The 17,753-nt window shown below is 36.1% G+C and overlaps 2 protein-coding genes across 2 annotated transcripts in view; one reads left to right on the forward strand and one right to left on the reverse strand.

Annotated features, from left to right (window-relative positions):
• Positions 1 to 6,597, reverse strand: part of LOC107695729 (rho guanine nucleotide exchange factor 25-like) — a 75,499-nt gene extending 68,902 nt beyond the window's left edge. The window contains 3 exon segments of the mRNA XM_016495754.1: positions 3,920 to 4,058; positions 6,104 to 6,158; positions 6,160 to 6,597. Coding sequence (XP_016351240.1) covers positions 3,920 to 4,058; positions 6,104 to 6,158; positions 6,160 to 6,194 — 229 coding nt within the window. The 5' untranslated portion in view covers positions 6,195 to 6,597.
• A 5,779-nt stretch (positions 6,598 to 12,376) lies between these two features.
• LOC107695800 (ankyrin repeat domain-containing protein 33B-like) overlaps positions 12,377 to 17,753 on the forward strand; it is an 11,221-nt gene continuing 5,844 nt past the window's right edge. Inside the window, exon 1 of the mRNA XM_016495849.1 lies at positions 12,377 to 12,628. The gene's annotated coding sequence lies outside the window, so the exon portion shown is untranslated. The remainder of the gene's footprint in view (positions 12,629 to 17,753) is intronic.

The following is a 17,753-nucleotide window of genomic DNA, read 5'->3' on the forward strand; positions in this document are numbered from 1 at the left end:
TGTGTGTGTGTAATAATTGTAATTTTAGATGACCTTTCGGATGTATTTAATTATAAAACCCTTTATAATCTATAATAACATTAAACTTATTTCATACTTCTTGGATATCAAGACAATCATCCTGCAATTCTGGTACACATACATTGTAAGTGAATTTGCATGTTATATAATGTAAGCATCATTAATGACCCCTTGTGTTTAAACAAAAAGATTGATTAGTGAAATGAAAAGAATGATTTAATAAAAAATGGCAAAGATTAGTAATTGTACCTGATACCAACTCTAATTGACCTGATTAGCTAAGCCCTCCATAAAAACACTTCTTATTTAGTGATACAATATTGCAGTATTAGTGATACAGTACAGCACTTGTGTTCCTACTTCAAAATAATAATAATTAGGAACAACTTCTGATTAATGAGAGAAATTAACCTTCCCATTATGGGGCCATATTTGACTCAAAGTGATTTGCAGGGGCATTTTTTAAACCTTCGTAATGCCATTTCTTTCTAACTTTATTAAATTAAACTTTAATAAAATAAACTTTATTAAAACTGTTGTATAAATTAAATATCACATTTGCAAACTCCCTTTATAAAAGTTGTCACTCATTCTTTAAAAAACTAGTTCATCGCGATCTCACTAACTTCCATTAATTAATTAATCTCTCACTGCACACCGAATCTATTATTTAGGCCTACATTATGCCTACACTTTATTTGTTATAATAAAGTGTAGGCATGATGTATAGATCTGAGCTTGAATAACTCAGCACTGAACAAAAACTGCAGTCTGCTTTCACAATCTGTTTTCTGAGGAGCACCTATAGAGAAGCATTTCCATTGGCTGCAGTCTGCAGAAAAGCAGACATTGCGCTGCAAACCATAGACACAAATATCACGCTACATTTTTATTATATATTGCGCTACGTTTATGTGCAGAATTGGGATCACTTTCGTAGGCTATTAAATGGATATAATAGAAATCACTGTCATTTCCAAAAAAAAAGAAAAGTTGGAACTGGAACGCCGTCCCCCCTCGAAATTCACTCCCCGGACTCCGTCCCCCAATTTCCAGCCCTGTATGTATGTATGTATGTATGTATATATATATATATATACATACAGTGGATAGAAAAGAACCCCCCCCCTTAAAATAATCACATTTTGCAGCGTGGTAACCATAGAAATGTAGTGGTGTCTGGAGAGAATGGAGAGAATGGAGGCGTGCAGATTAGCTAGTTTTGTGTTAGCTGCTGTTGACAAAACAAACATTAGACTGCAAAAACTTGCGTAAATCTTCAAAACGTTATTAAATCGCCATCGTTGGGAGAGGCGTCATAATCTAGTTTTGCTCTTTAAACTGATGTTATTGAACAGCCTACAGCCTACAGCCTTGACCGCAACTCTTCATATCTTTCACTTGAATGTTATAAGTTGCACAGCTGGATAACAGCTCTCCGTCTTAATTTCAGACTGCAAAGCAACAAAATGTGATTATTTTAAAGTGGAGTGATTCTTTTCTGTACCCACTGTATGTATAGATAGACAGACAGACAGTTAGACAGATAGACAGATAGACAGATAGATAGAGAGATAGATAGATGATAGATAGATAGATATATAGATAGATAGATAGATAGATAGATAGATCGATAGATTTAAATCTTCTCAAATTAACCAGTGCACAAATTCAGTCTGAATGACTCATTGATTCAATTGGACTGAACTGATCTGCATTGTTATCATAAATAGATCGCAGAGACCATTGGTGCCAGTGCTTTATATGATCTACTTAGGCTTATAATGCTTTTGGGAAACGCAGTCCTACTTAATTAATTTCAATGATAGAGACACGGTGGTGAACGTTCACTGGAAGGCAAGTTTGTCAGTGAATAGTGTGTATTTCTGCAGCTACTGTACAACTGCAGAAGACTTGTAAATTAGTGCATAGCGCATTGTAGCACTTCTCTTGAGTTCCAAGAAAGTCATAGGGGTTTAGAATGACATGATGGTAAGTAAATGAAATGCTAAAGAGTTTTCATTTTTGGGTGAACTATCCTATTGAGGAGTAACCATTTGGGTCATCAACTCTGATTTTTGGTTTACATTTTTTTTTCTCATTCACACCATAAAAGTAAACTTATATAAGGAAGCAACCCTGATTAAATGTGCACTGGTGCTTGCTCTTGGTATGTCTTAAACTAATATTTAGAAGCTACAGCTTTGACACTGCAATTCATCTAAGCAGTCTCATTTGCGACAAACATCCCAGGGCTCCTTGCTTTCCTATACCCCACGTCCTGAACAGTTAGCGATTTGTCACATACCTACTCAGCACCCATCCCACAACAAAGCTCTTTTTTTTTTGTTCTCATGAACTCAATTTAATGTGTCTAACTCCAAATAATCATAGTAGTGCTTTTTCCCTGACACTGGGCAAAGGCAGGCGAGTGGGTCTCCCATCTGGAAGCCGTTCAGAGCAGCTTTTCTTCCAGTTTTCGTCATGGAAGATTAGCAAAGATCGTTTCCCCTTTACAACTTGATTCAGTAAGTTTGGTTATCAGATCAGTCAGTACAGTTAAAGGGTGTGGTTCATTATCAACCTGCTTAGACCTGTGAGAGAGCCCATCTGATAAGAGCTCTGTTACCTGAACTTACCTGATCTACACCCAATATAAAGTCACTCACAGCCAAAACACAGCATTAGCCTATTAGTCCCTTTGGACTTTCATTGTTGGACTGCAGCTAAAATAATAATACATACAAAAAAAGTGGCATTTTCCTGCTGTAATTGCATCCAACTAACAAATATATCACACAAGCAGGCCGTACTGATATTCACCGCAACAGTAAGAATAGTTAAATGAACAAGAAATTATTAATGAGTAACTTACATGTTAGACATAATATCGCCAGTGAATATGTCTAGTTTTACTCTATTAACAAAAGTATTTCTGAACAAAGCAAAAGCAGGGTCGACTGTTGCGTGTCTCAAAGCAACACACATCTTTTTATGCGTCTGTCAAGTTTGTTTGTTTGTTTGTTTGTTTTGTGTGAGTGTGTGTGTGTGTGTGTGTGTGTGTGTGTGTGGTAAATGCTGCATCTCCATGATGAAGGATTTCTAGGTCATATGCTGAAGGAGCAAGGAAACATCTGAGTACTGAGAAACATTTGATTACTGAGAAGTGTTTTCAAACAGGTTGCTTATATACACCCCGTCTTCCATTGGTCAGCCAAACAGGTAGTCCAACCCAAACTCATCCCATTGGTTCAGCCACTGTTACTAATATACTGCTAATGGAATGGTCAAACAAACAGATCAGTATTTTGATAGTTGCCACAGTGTTTACACTTTTCAGGGAAATCAAACTACCCCTTTAAATCTTAGGTGAAGTTATTTTCAGCCCATGCTGAAACCATTATAATTTCATGTAAGCACCCAAAACATGCCGATAGTGTTAACTGCGCTGCACTGTAAATATTTGGCAAACCCTAAACACTGTAGGCCAGAATGTTTGTTTGTACTGTGGGCTGAATGCAGCAGAAAGACGCCTTTTTCAGACCATAATAAGGATATCACTCTGTCATTAAGCATATTGCGCAGATCAAAACAACTCCCGTTATCACACGTGGCAGGAGAGAGGCGTAGTTAAAATAGAAATGATAGCTGCTTTAAACAGGAACATGGCCTTACATCAACATCAACACTGACATACACTCCCTTGTTGTTACTAAAGGTCAAGATTGTGCCAAGTCAATTTTCAATCTCCATATGTTTATTTTTTTTAATTTTTTATGTACCTTGGCTCCATACCCATCACATTGGAGTGGATCACTGGCGACTTTTGTTGTGTATGTTTAACCTGCTAATACTCAAGTCAAGCAACATTTGGCTAAATATGGTTGTTGTGTCTTACTTGCTCTATCTCTTCTTCGTACTCTTTCCAGGCTGTCCCGGGCCGTATCATCCCAATTCAGTCCCTCTGAGTCCCATGGGCGCTGCTTTCCTGTTTTCCGTTCCTGTGTCATACTCAGGTGCTCAATACCCTCCGAGTTCTACGACCAAAGATGGACAGTTACAAATTATACTTAAAATGTGTATTTTCAGCAGTCAGTATATATACAAACCTTCCTGTTTTGAAATGACTTTATTTTCGATATTAGATATTTATTTAATAATTTATAGATTTAATAAATTTTTCAATATTTGTACACACACACACATATAAAACTTAAAGAATGTTTAGTAATGTTTTTGAAAGAAGATTCTGATGCTCACGAAGGCTTCATTTCTTTATTTGATCAAAAAATACAATAAAAATACAGCAATATTGTGATGTTGTGAAATATTATTACAATTCAAAAGAACTGTTTTCTATTTTAATATAAATTGAAAGGTAATTTATAACTGTGATGGCAAAACTGAAATTTCAACAGTCATTACTCTAGTCTTCAGAGTCACATGACCCTTCAGAAATCATTCTAATTTGCTGATTTGTTGTCACTTTTGATCAATGTAATGCATCCTTGCTGGATATAAATATTAATTTCTTTCCCAAACCTTTGAACGGTAGTGTGTGTATATATATGGCCTTCACAATAGTCCCATAACCACATTTTTGCCCTTCAATTCATTAAATTTAGTATGATTTCAGTGCTGTTCTCTTTGCCCTATCTAGGTTGAGCCATAACAAATACTGAAGACTGCCAATAAAGATTAAGATTTTAGAGAAATATTTAAGAGATCCAAAGGTTGACTATAACTGCAAGATAATATTTTCATAACAATAATATTTTGGTGATTGTTTATCCAATAGACTGATAGTGAAATGCTACATTTTCATGTATGTCACATTTAGCAGAAGGTTTTCTACCAAACAGTCTTAACATTCCTCACGCAAATGTTTTCCTCCTCAGACTTTATTTTAGCAAGCGCAGTGGAACTAAAAACGCGAAAGAGTGGTATTTTAAACCCTCTGCATTGTTGCTCTTAAACTATTTGAACTATATATAATATATATTAGTACTGAAGAGTTTAAGCAAAAGGGAAAAATTCTCTGTTAAAATATTCTTATTTTTCCTGCCAATCATGCTCTTATGTTGTCTTACAGTTTGAGTGACAGGTTCATCAGAGTGGTTACAAAATGTTTAAAAAAATACATGATTGAGAAAAAATATTAACAGCTTTTTTGAAAGCCTTAAAGAACAGTAAACAGCCAGTCAGACCTACAGCTTGCCAGCTATTTTGAGAAGACAGCGTGCACATGTTTGTTTATGAGGAGGCGTCTTAATCAGCGCTAGTTTCCTGCGCCTGCAAGTGCTCTAAATTCTTCATAAACACCCAAGAGAGTATCTTTCGTGTGTCACTGCAACCCGTCACTGCGTTCTTGCATAGTTTTCCTCCAAAATGCTTCTCTGTCATTCTCTGACTGACTTCATTGTTTATCCCTCCATTCTTTTCCTATCTGTGATGTGTTCTTCGTTTGATAGATGCCATTGTTATGACATGGTCATAAACATGGATGTTCACAAACAAAGGGTCAATTAATCTTTATTTCAACTGTTTTTCTGAAGCTGTACAGAGGAAAGACACGCTTCACATTTGAAGTTAATTTGTCATTTCTTTTCCTCAAATTTACAAATACACAATCTGGAGCATGTTTGCACATAGTTCGTTTTGTAAACTGGCACACATTAATTGCAGAACTCAAGCCAGTTAGATTGGATGACTGACAATAAGCTTGTCCTTACGTCTATCATGCATCTTTTTCTGATTTCACTGGCCGTTAATCTTTATCATCTCTGAAAAAATAACAGGAACTCCTCAGTGAATTATGATTATGACCACACTAAGTTACAGTACATTTAAAATGCATGTGAATTGTTCTCCAAACACGCAAAGCCAGCTGCCGTTCATCATTTGGAGATATGTGCAAATCATTTTCACATATATCAAAGCAAATGCTACTTAAAATAAAACCTAAAGCCTCTCAAAGCACAAAATTATGACAGATTGTGCAATAGTCACATGTGTGTTGCATTAATATTGTTTACAAACCAACAACTAAGTACAAAGGTGAAAGGCCACAGAAGTCACTCACCCACTTCTGATTGGGCATCGCCAGAGATGTCAGCATATCCGCCATAGCACCCAAAATCGGTTCGTCCTTGGTTCTTTGGAAGAGACTTCATCTTCCAGCAGCCTCTGTCTATGTGAATCTCCTTGTCGATCTTCCCTCCCTCCTTCAAAATCCCTCTCTTTCTTATGGTTTGTCGTGCCAGAGCTTTGATTCACAGCCCAGCTCCAATTTCGTATGATCCTCTGGAACGCTCTTGCACATAAATAACGAATTATGAAGGAGGATGATCTGTTTTTGTCTAGTTTAAAGTGGACGAGAGAGTGCTGTTGTCCAGACTAAAGCGCCTTCTCTGGCTCTTGTCCTTCACACAGGTGGGAAGGTCTTGCTGTGGGTCTGAGTCAGACCTCTCTCCCCCTAAACCTGGGGTTGTTCCTGAGAGAGGGTTAACCACACCACAACCAAACCATAAAGATAGCTTTCTGTTCTTTCTCCTTTGCTTTCCTTTGAGAAAAGTAACTTGTTTTTGCAAGTTCCTTGGCTTTTGGGACCTTTTGTGAACAGAACATTAAAACCGCTCATGAGTCAGCCTTTCTGGATTGTCATTGGCTGCGTGTATCTACCACCCCTTCAGCTGACTCCTCTCCACCCTTTCTACATCAATTTCATCTTCTATTGTGCCTCCCTTGCACAACACCACACTGGTTCTTAGAACAGTCCTCAAGTTTCTGTCCTCCTCCTCTATCTCCTACTTCTTCATTCTCCTCCTTTTCTTCTTGTACTTTCGCCGTCATTCTCTCTTTTTGTTTTGTTTGTTTCATATTTTTATTCAGCAAAGATGCATTAAATTGATGTACAATACAATAAATTATATATTCGGTCCCACTTTATATTAAGTGGCCTTAACTACTCTGTACTTACATTTAAATGAATCATTTGGTACAATGCACTTATTGTGTATATACATGTTTTTACATTATGTTTTAAAAATACCTGCATGTAAATACATCTGTAATTAATTTCTGTAATTACATTTATAATTACACTGTTGACCCATCCCTGACACCTTAACCCACCCTTAAACCTACCCAGACCACCAAACATGTCCCTAACCTTACCTGTATCCCACCTCAATAGCAGCAAAAGTGTTTTGCGATACAATATGAACACAATAAGTACACTGTACTTATTTTTTGATGTAAGTACATAGTAGTTAAGGCCACTTAATATAAAGTGGAACTATATATATTCAAATAAATATTTAATATAAATTCTGTTCTTTTAAAGAATGTGTCACAGTTTACACAAAAATATTAAGCAGCACAACTGTTTTCAATTGATGATAATAAGCATATTTGAATGATTTCTGAAGGATCGCATGACACTGAAGACTGGTGTAATGGCTGCTGATAATTCAGCTTTGCCAACACAAGAATAAATTACATTTTAAAACATATTAAAATAGTAAACATTTATTTTAAATTGTAGTAATATAGTGTTTTTTTATGTATTTTTCATCAAATAAAAGCAGTCTTGATGAGCGTAAGAGACTTCTTTCAAAAACATTTTAAAAAATCTTACTGTAAGTCACTTTGAATAAAAGCATCTGCTAAATGGTTAAATGTAAATACATTGTCATTAATATTATTAAAGTCACTTTTAAACCAAAAACAACCAATATTGTTAACAAAAACTAAAGTGAAAACATTTTCATAAAAAAAAAATTATAATAAGCAACATAAAAACATAAACAACAAATATTAAAAGCAATTGGGAAAAAAATAAAACTAAACTGAAATACATTTAAATGACTCTAACACAAAATAAAATGACCAAAAAATTATGTTTGATACACAGTATAAAATTTGAACCTCTTACAATCCACTTCATTAAACATGACATATTCCACTTGCCACAGTGTTTAACATCTTTCAACATACTTTGGCAACCCTGAAATACTAAAATTTAAAAACTAAATATATACTAGAAAAACTAAACAGAAACTTGAAAACAAACTATCTTTTTTCATCAAGTAGCAAATGTATTCTGCTATAAATCACTCATCTAATTAACCCGCCATAAAAAGGCTTTTTGCTAGATCTTTTGTTTACTTGTCTAGAACCTGTGCGAGACCCATGCTTATTTTAGCCTTGATATTTTCCAGGTTAAATGAATGGCCATGTCATGATACACATACTTGGGTGGCCCACAATATATATGTGTGCTTTTCTGAGCAGAGTAGACATACACATTCCTGAGTCTGCTGCTCATTCCCTCTTCACCTGGCCTGGAGTCAAGACACACTTTTATATAATTACAAATAGTCTTATTACAGCCCAAATCACACACAAATTTGGGTCGTATTTTCACCTAGACAGATTCTTCTGTGATGGTGTATGCTCACAGACACTGAGAGTCAAAGAAGAGGAGGACGGTGGAAAGCGGAATGTGATCCGCCTGAGCCCCTCCGAGCTGGAGCCAAACCGTGTACAGATGGGCTGTGGAAACACTGCCAAGAGTCTAATAACAACTCTGCACTTGGCTGTCTTTAGCACTGCTTTTGTGACTAAACTTAGAGCTCAGTAGCCTGTCGTCCGGAAAACACACACCTCATTCATGTACACACACAAACGCATCATACGGTAGGCTACTAATAAAGAGAGCTAAAATGACCAAATCTGTCTAGCTAGTGCTCTCTGGTACAAAGATAACAGATCTTTAACAAAAAGTTTACAACAACATATCATTAGAAGGACATTTTGTACTTCGAACATAACGACAGTGTGCTGTATATAATTATGCTATAATTTGCACATAATGCTATAATTGCGTTCACAAACGACGAGTCACACGTTCCTCATTTATTACAACTTTCTCCACGAATATGACGACTTGGGAAGTTCATTTTCATAAGGAGTTAAGCACAAAAAAACTATGAATGAAAACACACTTAAATTAAGCAAGTCAAAACTAAGCACTGAATTGCGCTGAAGTCGATTTTGTGATGGTGCACCGAGTACCCTGAAAACACTACATAAACAACACCCTATCTAGTAACAGATGTAGTAATGGTGGCATTTGCTGCCCTCTGCTGGCACGATGAGGAATAGACACTTAAAAGCGCACTAGTAAACACTGCGCTATCTAATTTGCGTGGTATTACCACACATTAACCAACACGTATCATATTTCATTTCTATTAAATCTCTCTCCTCTTGTAGAGAGAGTCGCCCCACTTGAATGATCTCTAAGGCCAGCTGAGCTTCCTCTTTCTCTGTCTCATTTCCTGAGTCTTTGCCCTGCAATAACTCTTCTGCTTCAGGTCAACAGACTGAGAAAATAACTGTGGCCGCACATCACCTCTCCGCATGCTCTCCGAATCTAACTTATCCAACCAACCTGATGTGATCCAGCTCTAAACTACCCCAAAATTTGGCTGCTTTTGTTTTCCACTGAACAAACACTTTACACACACGTTTTATATATACTCATGAAGTCAGGGTTATTTGAATTTAAATTCAATGATAAAGGCAACGAGGGTAAGAACTTGCACTGTTTTGTGTTTTTGGTGTCATTGTTGTCTTGAATAGAGAACCATTAATGGACTTTGGATTTATGAGACTAAATTAGAACAAGTTTCTTACTACAGAGATTTGAAATGATTGTTTGAGTTGTAACCAGGCTACTATAAATAGAAAAACCATGAATTTAGCAAAAATTTGTTTGCATCTGGAATACACCACTCCAGTCACTCGTGTTTGTTTTGTTCCGATTTTTCATTCCAATGCCCTAGTAAAATGGGCCAAAATGTATTTTGTGGCTAACCAGCAAATGTGTCAGCTCAATTTCCTGGATAAACTTGAATTTAAAATCCTTGTACTTTGTCTGTTTGTTCTTGTGGTTGTTCACAATCCCTTACGAAAAAGACGTTTATTCAAGTGTGCTATTAGTATACTTCTTTTAAACTAAAAAATAGGAAAGTATACTTTTAGTCTACTTTTTATGTACTTCTCAGAAATGGGCTTTATGTACTTCTCAGAAATATATTCATAGTCTTTTTTCCAGCTTTTTGTTCAAAAAGTTTTTTCTTCTTTTTTTTTTTTTTTTATGAAACTTACCCACATTCAAGTGTTTAAAAAAAGAATGCTTGAAGCTAGAATAAAATTTTTTTGTTTACAAGTAGATACCCTGTTCTCTCTTTTGGTGTTTTGTATGTTCAAATATTTATATAACAAAATATATACAAATTAATACCTAAATAGGGAAATAGTAGTATACTTACAGTATGACGTAAAGTTCACTTAAAGAAAACTTACGATTATACTTGCAGTATAAAACTAATAAACTAGTAGTTTACTAAGACTATACTTCAAAGTGTACAAAAAATGCTACTACAAGTATTTAATTAGAAAACTATCAGTATTCATATAAGTTCACTTTTAGTATAGTTGCAGTACAAGCTAAAAATACTGTTGTAAACTAGTTGTGTACTTAAAGTTTACTACTGTTATACTTAAAGTATACTTAAAAGTATACTTTTATATACTAGAAAGTGGGCCAATTTAGTCCCAAGGAGTATTGAAATAGTACACTTACAAGTATACTACTTGTACACTGATATTTGTATACTTGCTACATAAAGTATACTTAAAAATATACTTGAACTTTACTTAAGTATACTTAATAAAATAAACTTGAAGTATACTACTTTTTGGTAAGGGATACTATGATGTCATACATAAGTGCCCTACTTTAAGAGTTTCTGCTTTCTCAGATGATGACCAGAGAAGTGAATATGAAGAACATTGGGCCTCACTAATCATTTCATACATTTTGTGTATTTATGTGGGCAGAAAAAGTTCTCACGCAAAGCTTCCTTCAAATTCACAGTGGATGAATAAGGCCATTGGGAGTATGTGAGTTTTGTATATGTGTGTATATTTGTTGGTTCTAAATATAAACAGCATTGTAAAAAATTCAACAATTGTAAAAATTACTATACATTTCAGCTCTACAGAAGACAACTATTATTATTCAGGTAAGGTCAGTTCGATGTGAATTTGGTTCAATTCAATGGCAGTGTTGATGTTAAAGTTTCTTTAATTACAAAACAAGTTCTATCCAGCTATAAAGTAGCTCTAAAGAATGAATATTATTAACTTAAAGAATGAATATTAGTCTTATTCAGATAAACTGAGATCAGTGTTATTTCAATTCCATTTAGTCACTGTGGCAATGTTGCAAATCTTCCTCAATAATGAAACAACTTCAAAGGCAGCTCTATACCAAAGACAAATTGTCATAATCCAGTTCAGTTCTCATAGTAGTATCAGGTTTGTTCTTATCAAGTATTGTCAGTGCAGTCAAATCGATATTTCTGAAAGCTGATTCTCTTTTAAGCCTTCTTGTAAGCCCCAACAATTTCTGCTTTGACCTAACAGTGCAAACCTATTATGATTTCAGTACAAAAGCTTTTCTACACAGATTTTATGCACAAATATGTGCAAATGCACCTACGTGAATGAGACGCATTGTTTTGAGTGAATCATAATTTGGGGGGATTTCGGAAGTTCCTCAAAACATGGCCACTAATAGGAAGTGAATTACAACGAACTTGATTACATGTCATGCATGGAAATGATTACATTTTCATCTAATTCGTTACAGATCCATAAGGGCTAAAATAACAGGTGTCTTCACTGGTTGGCCAAGAAACAATTAAGATATTGGAATAGATTAATCACAGTCAGATTATTTTTAGTTTCATTTTTCACCTGACTTCTGCAAAATTAGCGGCGCCTGGCTGTAAGATGTGTGGCATGAGGTGTAACCTGGGCTTCTCTGATATGCTTAAGCTTGTTTTAAATGGCTAAACTCTACCATATTCTGATCCATAGCTATTTCAGGGCATGTAAGACACAGGCGGTGTGAAGACATGCCAGGCACAAACAGGAAAGGAACAATACAATACAACGTGCTAGAAAATCAATTAGTGGCAGGATGATTATAATAACTGCAGCAAAGTTCATAATACACTTCCCAGCCATCACATGTTCTGTGAGCTTTACTGTTTTATGGTTTTATAAGTGTAAAATTCTATAGTGGTTGTATTGTGTGTCAAAAATCCCCAGTTAATTATAAAATAGTCTGTTGCGCTCAATAAAAAAGGACCTATTTTAGTCAGTCAAAGAGAAACATGCCAGCTCAGACTGAAGAAGCAGTGACAACCTTACAACCACAGACTCCTGGCAGCTGCCATTTCTGAATGTTAATCCACAAATCTCCTGTAATCAGGATGAGTAGACATGCCTGTCTTAACAGAGCACCTGTGTCAAGATTTGGAAGGATTCTTCAGTGATCGGAGGCCTAAGTGTCCGAACGGAGGGCTGGGAGGAGGGGACAGGCAGGGATACGGCTTTGTCCTGCAAGATCAGACAGTCTACAGTAAGAATCCATACTGGCAGGACAAAACAGAAACAGCAGGAGCAATGATCTGATCACCCAGAGAGATGTGGACAATGCTTAACCTTCTTCTGAGCACTTTTAATGGTAAGATACAATGGTTGGGTTTATTGATTTGGTGCATATAGATTTTTGATAGGTTGGGGAAACAAGAGTAATTGCTGAAAGGACATATAAAGTGTTACAACAAAGAAGAACATTGACAAGTGTTTATAGAAACAACAGATTTTGTCTATAAAATTTAAAACAATCTTTGGCTATTTTAAAACATTTTTAGTAATTTTATTTAATCATTTATTTATTATTTTAAGCAAAATGTGGAAATTGCGTGGAAATGTGAGTGTCCTCATCGTGTAATACAAAAACGTATCGAGCTGAACAATGTGGAGTCACTCACAAAATTAGTTTTTAATTGGCCGGTTTCTTGGGGATCTTTGAAAATTTTGCATGGGCCCTAACAGGAAGTAAATAAAAAAATTTTAACTTGCAAATCAGGACAGAGAGAGTTTTACCTCCTACTGTCAATTTGTAATGTTTATGTGGAATTACTTCCCACAGTTCATTTATTCAGTCCTGCAGTGGGATGTCTCCAGATAACTTAATGCTTAATAAGCATAAAATAAGTTAAATCTATATGTATTTGTGCAGATGCTGCATATGGGAGCCAAACTGTTAGAAACTATGTGTCAAATATGGTGTGACATGTAATAATGTACTAATAATCTATGTAATAATCTACATAACAGTACATTTTATTATAATTATATGCATGCATTTTTGATGGCATCGTATCAATTATGAGACTACTTGGAATACTTAAAAAAAAAACATTGTCACACCACAGGACCATTGAAACTAAAAAGTTAAAAGTTGACAGTTAACAGAAGTGAAATGACCACCATCTAAAAACATACATTTTCTCTTAGACAAACATATATGTGCATAAAGCTTGACTGGTATTTCTTTGACTGACAGTAGGACAGTGTTGTTGTAATTCCATGGTCTGGAGAGCTAAACCAGCATGTGGACAGTGTTGTGGTTCTCAGAGGACAGACTGTTTATGTGGCACTAACAGGGAATGTTTTCCCATCTTTGCTACCCCCTTCTGTCTCTCTCTCTCTCTCTCTCTCTCTCTCTCTCTCTCTCTCTCTCTCTCACTCAAATGATTACTCATTTTGCAGTATGTTTAGTTTGGCTTACACTTACTGACCTTGTTTTCAACATTCCTTTGAATATTTTCAGAAAGCCTGAACAAAAGATAATTGGTTCCTTCTCATTCACATTCATCATGTTTGTTGCTTAAACTTTGTGCTTCGCAAGTTCCGCCTTCAGTCAAAATAAAAAATAGTAACTATGTTCTCCTGTCATTCTCTACCAATAGTCTTATCCCAGATATAGCTATAGTGAAGCTCTTAACAGACATTGAGCCTGTTACAGCATAGTTGAGTGAAGTTGTGCAGATTACCGCCTGTCAATCACAACAATGTTTACCTCAGGTGAGACTCTTCATCCCCTTCAGCCCCAATCCGCTCTCTGATTGAGATGTGCCACTGTGCCACCTGTTCAAACAAAGCGATCAAGTGTTATAAATTAAATAAATTTACATTATTATTATTTTATTTAATTATATATTATTAATTATGTAATTATATTTAATTGTAATTATATAATTAAATCCTAAAAGTCCACAAATGGCTACAAAAATGTCACTATACACTCTTAAAAATAAAGCTTCCAAAAGGGTGGTTTTACAGCAATGCAATAGAAGAATCATTTTTGGTTACATTTTTTTGTTCAAAAAAAGATGGATGGATGGATAGATATCTTAATCAGTATTTTCTTTGTTTACTTTGTTTTTCAGTAAAAAATATCTAAACTAGGGTTGGGCGATGTCTACAAAATTGGCATCAGACCATGTCTAAAGTGAAACATCTTGATGAACCATGACATGGGGGAGTTAGGGGGTGTGCCCGAAGCGTGAATCCGCATTCAGAAAGGCAAGGAAAACAAATAACGTTTGCTAACGGTTGCCTGTTACATTACAGTACATAAAAGTTCACTTACCATATAAACAGAGTAAGAAGGGATGACTGAGGACGATGGCGAATGATTTGCAGATCCTGAGCACCACTGACAAACATCTAATCTTGTAAAATGTGTGGTAAGTATTGCGGCTCTGTAGTATAAACAGAGCACGTGCGATTGCTAATCTCGAAAGTGAAAGTGAAACTAAAAAGCGATTGTGCATTCAAAAGCAGATTCAATGCCCAACTAGGTATAACTGCAGACCGGAGATCTCCAAAATGGGGCGTGAACTCCAAAAGTGGGCAGAACCTCCAAAATGGGGCGGGGTCTCTTCGCGGAAAGACTTTCACCATTGGCTCTGGCTTCGGCAAATTGTTATTGACTTACATTTCAAATGGCTAAATATAGCTGGGAAAGCACTGTGAGAGCAAATATGTTCTTTTTTAAAAGATTCAAACAATGGGTCTTTTCATGCATGGACGAAATTGTACATCAAATTTTACATAGCATCTTTTTTTTAATTAATAATGCTGCATGTGGCTGCACTTTCTATAGAAAAGGGTAAGAAATACAATATGGGAACAATTTTGGAGAAATTTAGCATTACCTCACTTGGATCACCAATTTATCCTCTGTAGTGAATGGGTGCCCATCAGAATGAAAGTTAGCTGATTAAAACATCACAATAATCCACAAGTAATCGTCCTGTGGAGCAAAAAAGCTGTGTGATTGTAGTAAACAAATTCATCAATAAGTTTTTATCTTCAAATCATTGCTTCCGGCTGAAATACAAGTCCTCTATCAATAAAATTCCTTTCTCCACTGAAAAAACTGTATCGTCTAAATCGGGAGAGAACCCATTCACACAGATGATCATTTGGTGAGCAAGTGATGTAATGCTAAATTTCTCCAGAACTGTTCCAATGAAAAAAACTAACTCATCTCATCTACATCTTGGATGGCCTGCAGAGTAAATACATTTTAAGCAAGTTTTCATTTTTGGATGAACTATCCCTTTAAATGCCTTCTTCAATAGCTCACTCCTGGGCATTTAAAAGTGGGAAGTGGAAATGGTCTTAACTAAGATGATTTTGATTAGTCAAGAGTCAGGCCTTGGCTGACACATAAGCAGACATATTACTCATGAGGTTAAAGTTCGACTGAATCTGTTTTCCTGAGCTATTAGCGCAATGCACTCTGTCCAAACCATTTACAGAACTGCACCAGTGTTCAGTTCAACACATTATTCTCATTAAAAACCCACAGTAGTAGAAATTAAAATCAGAATATCAATGATTTATGCTTGATTTATGAAATGATTACTCATTTTGCAGTATGTTTAGTTTGGCTTACACTTACTGACCTTGTTTTCAACATTCCTTTGAATATTTTCAGAAAGCCTGAACAAAAGATAATTGGTTCCTTCTCATTCACATTCATCATGTTTGTTGCTTAAACTTTGTGCTTCGCAAGTTCCGCCTTCAGTCAAAATAAAAAATAGTAACTATGTTCTCCTGTCATTCTCTACCAATAGTCTTATCCCAGATATAGCTATAGTGAAGCTCTTAACAGACATTGAGCCTGTTACAGCATAGTTGAGTGAAGTTGTGCAGATTACCGCCTGTCAATCACAACAATGTTTACCTCAGGTGAGACTCTTCATCCCCTTCAGCCCCAATCCGCTCTCTGATTGAGATGTGCCACTGTGCCACCTGTTCAAACAAACCGATCAAGTGTTATAAATTAAATAAATTTACATTATTATTATTTTATTTAATTATATATTATTAATTATGTAATTATATTTAATTGTAATTATATAATTAAATCCTAAAAGTCCACAAATGGCTACAAAAATGTCACTATACACTCTTAAAAATAAAGCTTCCAAAAGGGTGGTTTTACAGCAATGCAATAGAAGAATCATTTTTGGTTACATTTTTTTGTTCAAAAAAAGATGGATGGATGGATAGATATCTTAATCAGTATTTTCTTTGTTTACTTTGTTTTTCAGTAAAAAATATCTAAACTAGGGTTGGGCGATGTCTACAAAATTGGCATCAGACCATGTCTAAAGTGAAACATCTTGATGAACCATGACATGGGGGAGTTAGGGGGTGTGCCCGAAGCGTGAATCCGCATTCAGAAAGGCAAGGAAAACAAATAACGTTTGCTAACGGTTGCCTGTTACATTACAGTACATAAAAGTTCACTTACCACATAAACAGAGTAAGAAGGGATGACTGAGGACGATGGCGAATGATTTGCAGATCCTGAGCACCACTGACAAACATCTAATCTTGTAAAATGTGTGGTAAGTATTGCGGCTCTGTAGTATAAACAGAGCACGTGCGATTGCTAATCTCGAAAGTGAAAGTGAAACTAAAAAGCGATTGTGCATTCAAAAGCAGATTCAATGCCCAACTAGGTATAACTGCAGACCGGAGATCTCCAAAATGGGGCGGGGTCTCTTCGCGGAAAGACTTTCACCATTGGCTCTGGCTTCGGCAAATTGTTATTGACTTACATTTCAAAATAAAACTTTATAAATTAAACATTGTTTCTAGTTGATCTAACATAAAATATGCTATATAAATAAATATTCTCCGTGAGAGCAGAGCCCCAAAGCTCGTGGCCAGTGGTGTTCGGACTGGAGTTTGAACCTCTGCTTAATGATATAAACGTGAATCACCCACGAGCTCTCCCACGAGCTGTCCCAGCACAGCGCAGGGGAAATATTTTACTCTATCCCTTTGTTCTAAGCAACGGGGGCATCCCGGGGCTCGAAATTCGCAGGGTAGGAGTGGGTAGTGACGCTGGGTGTAACTAAAAAGGTGCCATTAGGTGCGTTCGACTTGACGGCAGTCAACGAGAGTAGCCGCTTGCAGTCGAGGGTGGAGTTGAAAACGGAGCCGTCAAGCCGGCTGCGCCGCGGCATGAAGTCGAACGCACCCATTGTCCGGTGAGGTCCGGTTGGGGAGTTACGGAACGATCTCATATCGTATAATCTTATTAACTGTTTATCTCCTGAACTGCAACTTTCTTTACCACTCTATTCAGCACCAGTCCCTACGTGCAGTCAATTTCACTGGTTAAGGTTAGGGTCAGGTGTGGGATGGGTTTAGGGGTTAGCAGTTTTGTAGCATAGTGTAGGAAATCAACACTTTAATTGACACAACCAATAAAA

This window comes from Sinocyclocheilus anshuiensis, unplaced genomic scaffold (genome assembly GCF_001515605.1).
Source record: "Sinocyclocheilus anshuiensis isolate Anshui unplaced genomic scaffold, SAMN03320099.WGS_v1.1 scaffold234, whole genome shotgun sequence".
NCBI lineage: Eukaryota > Metazoa > Chordata > Actinopteri > Cypriniformes > Cyprinidae > Sinocyclocheilus > Sinocyclocheilus anshuiensis.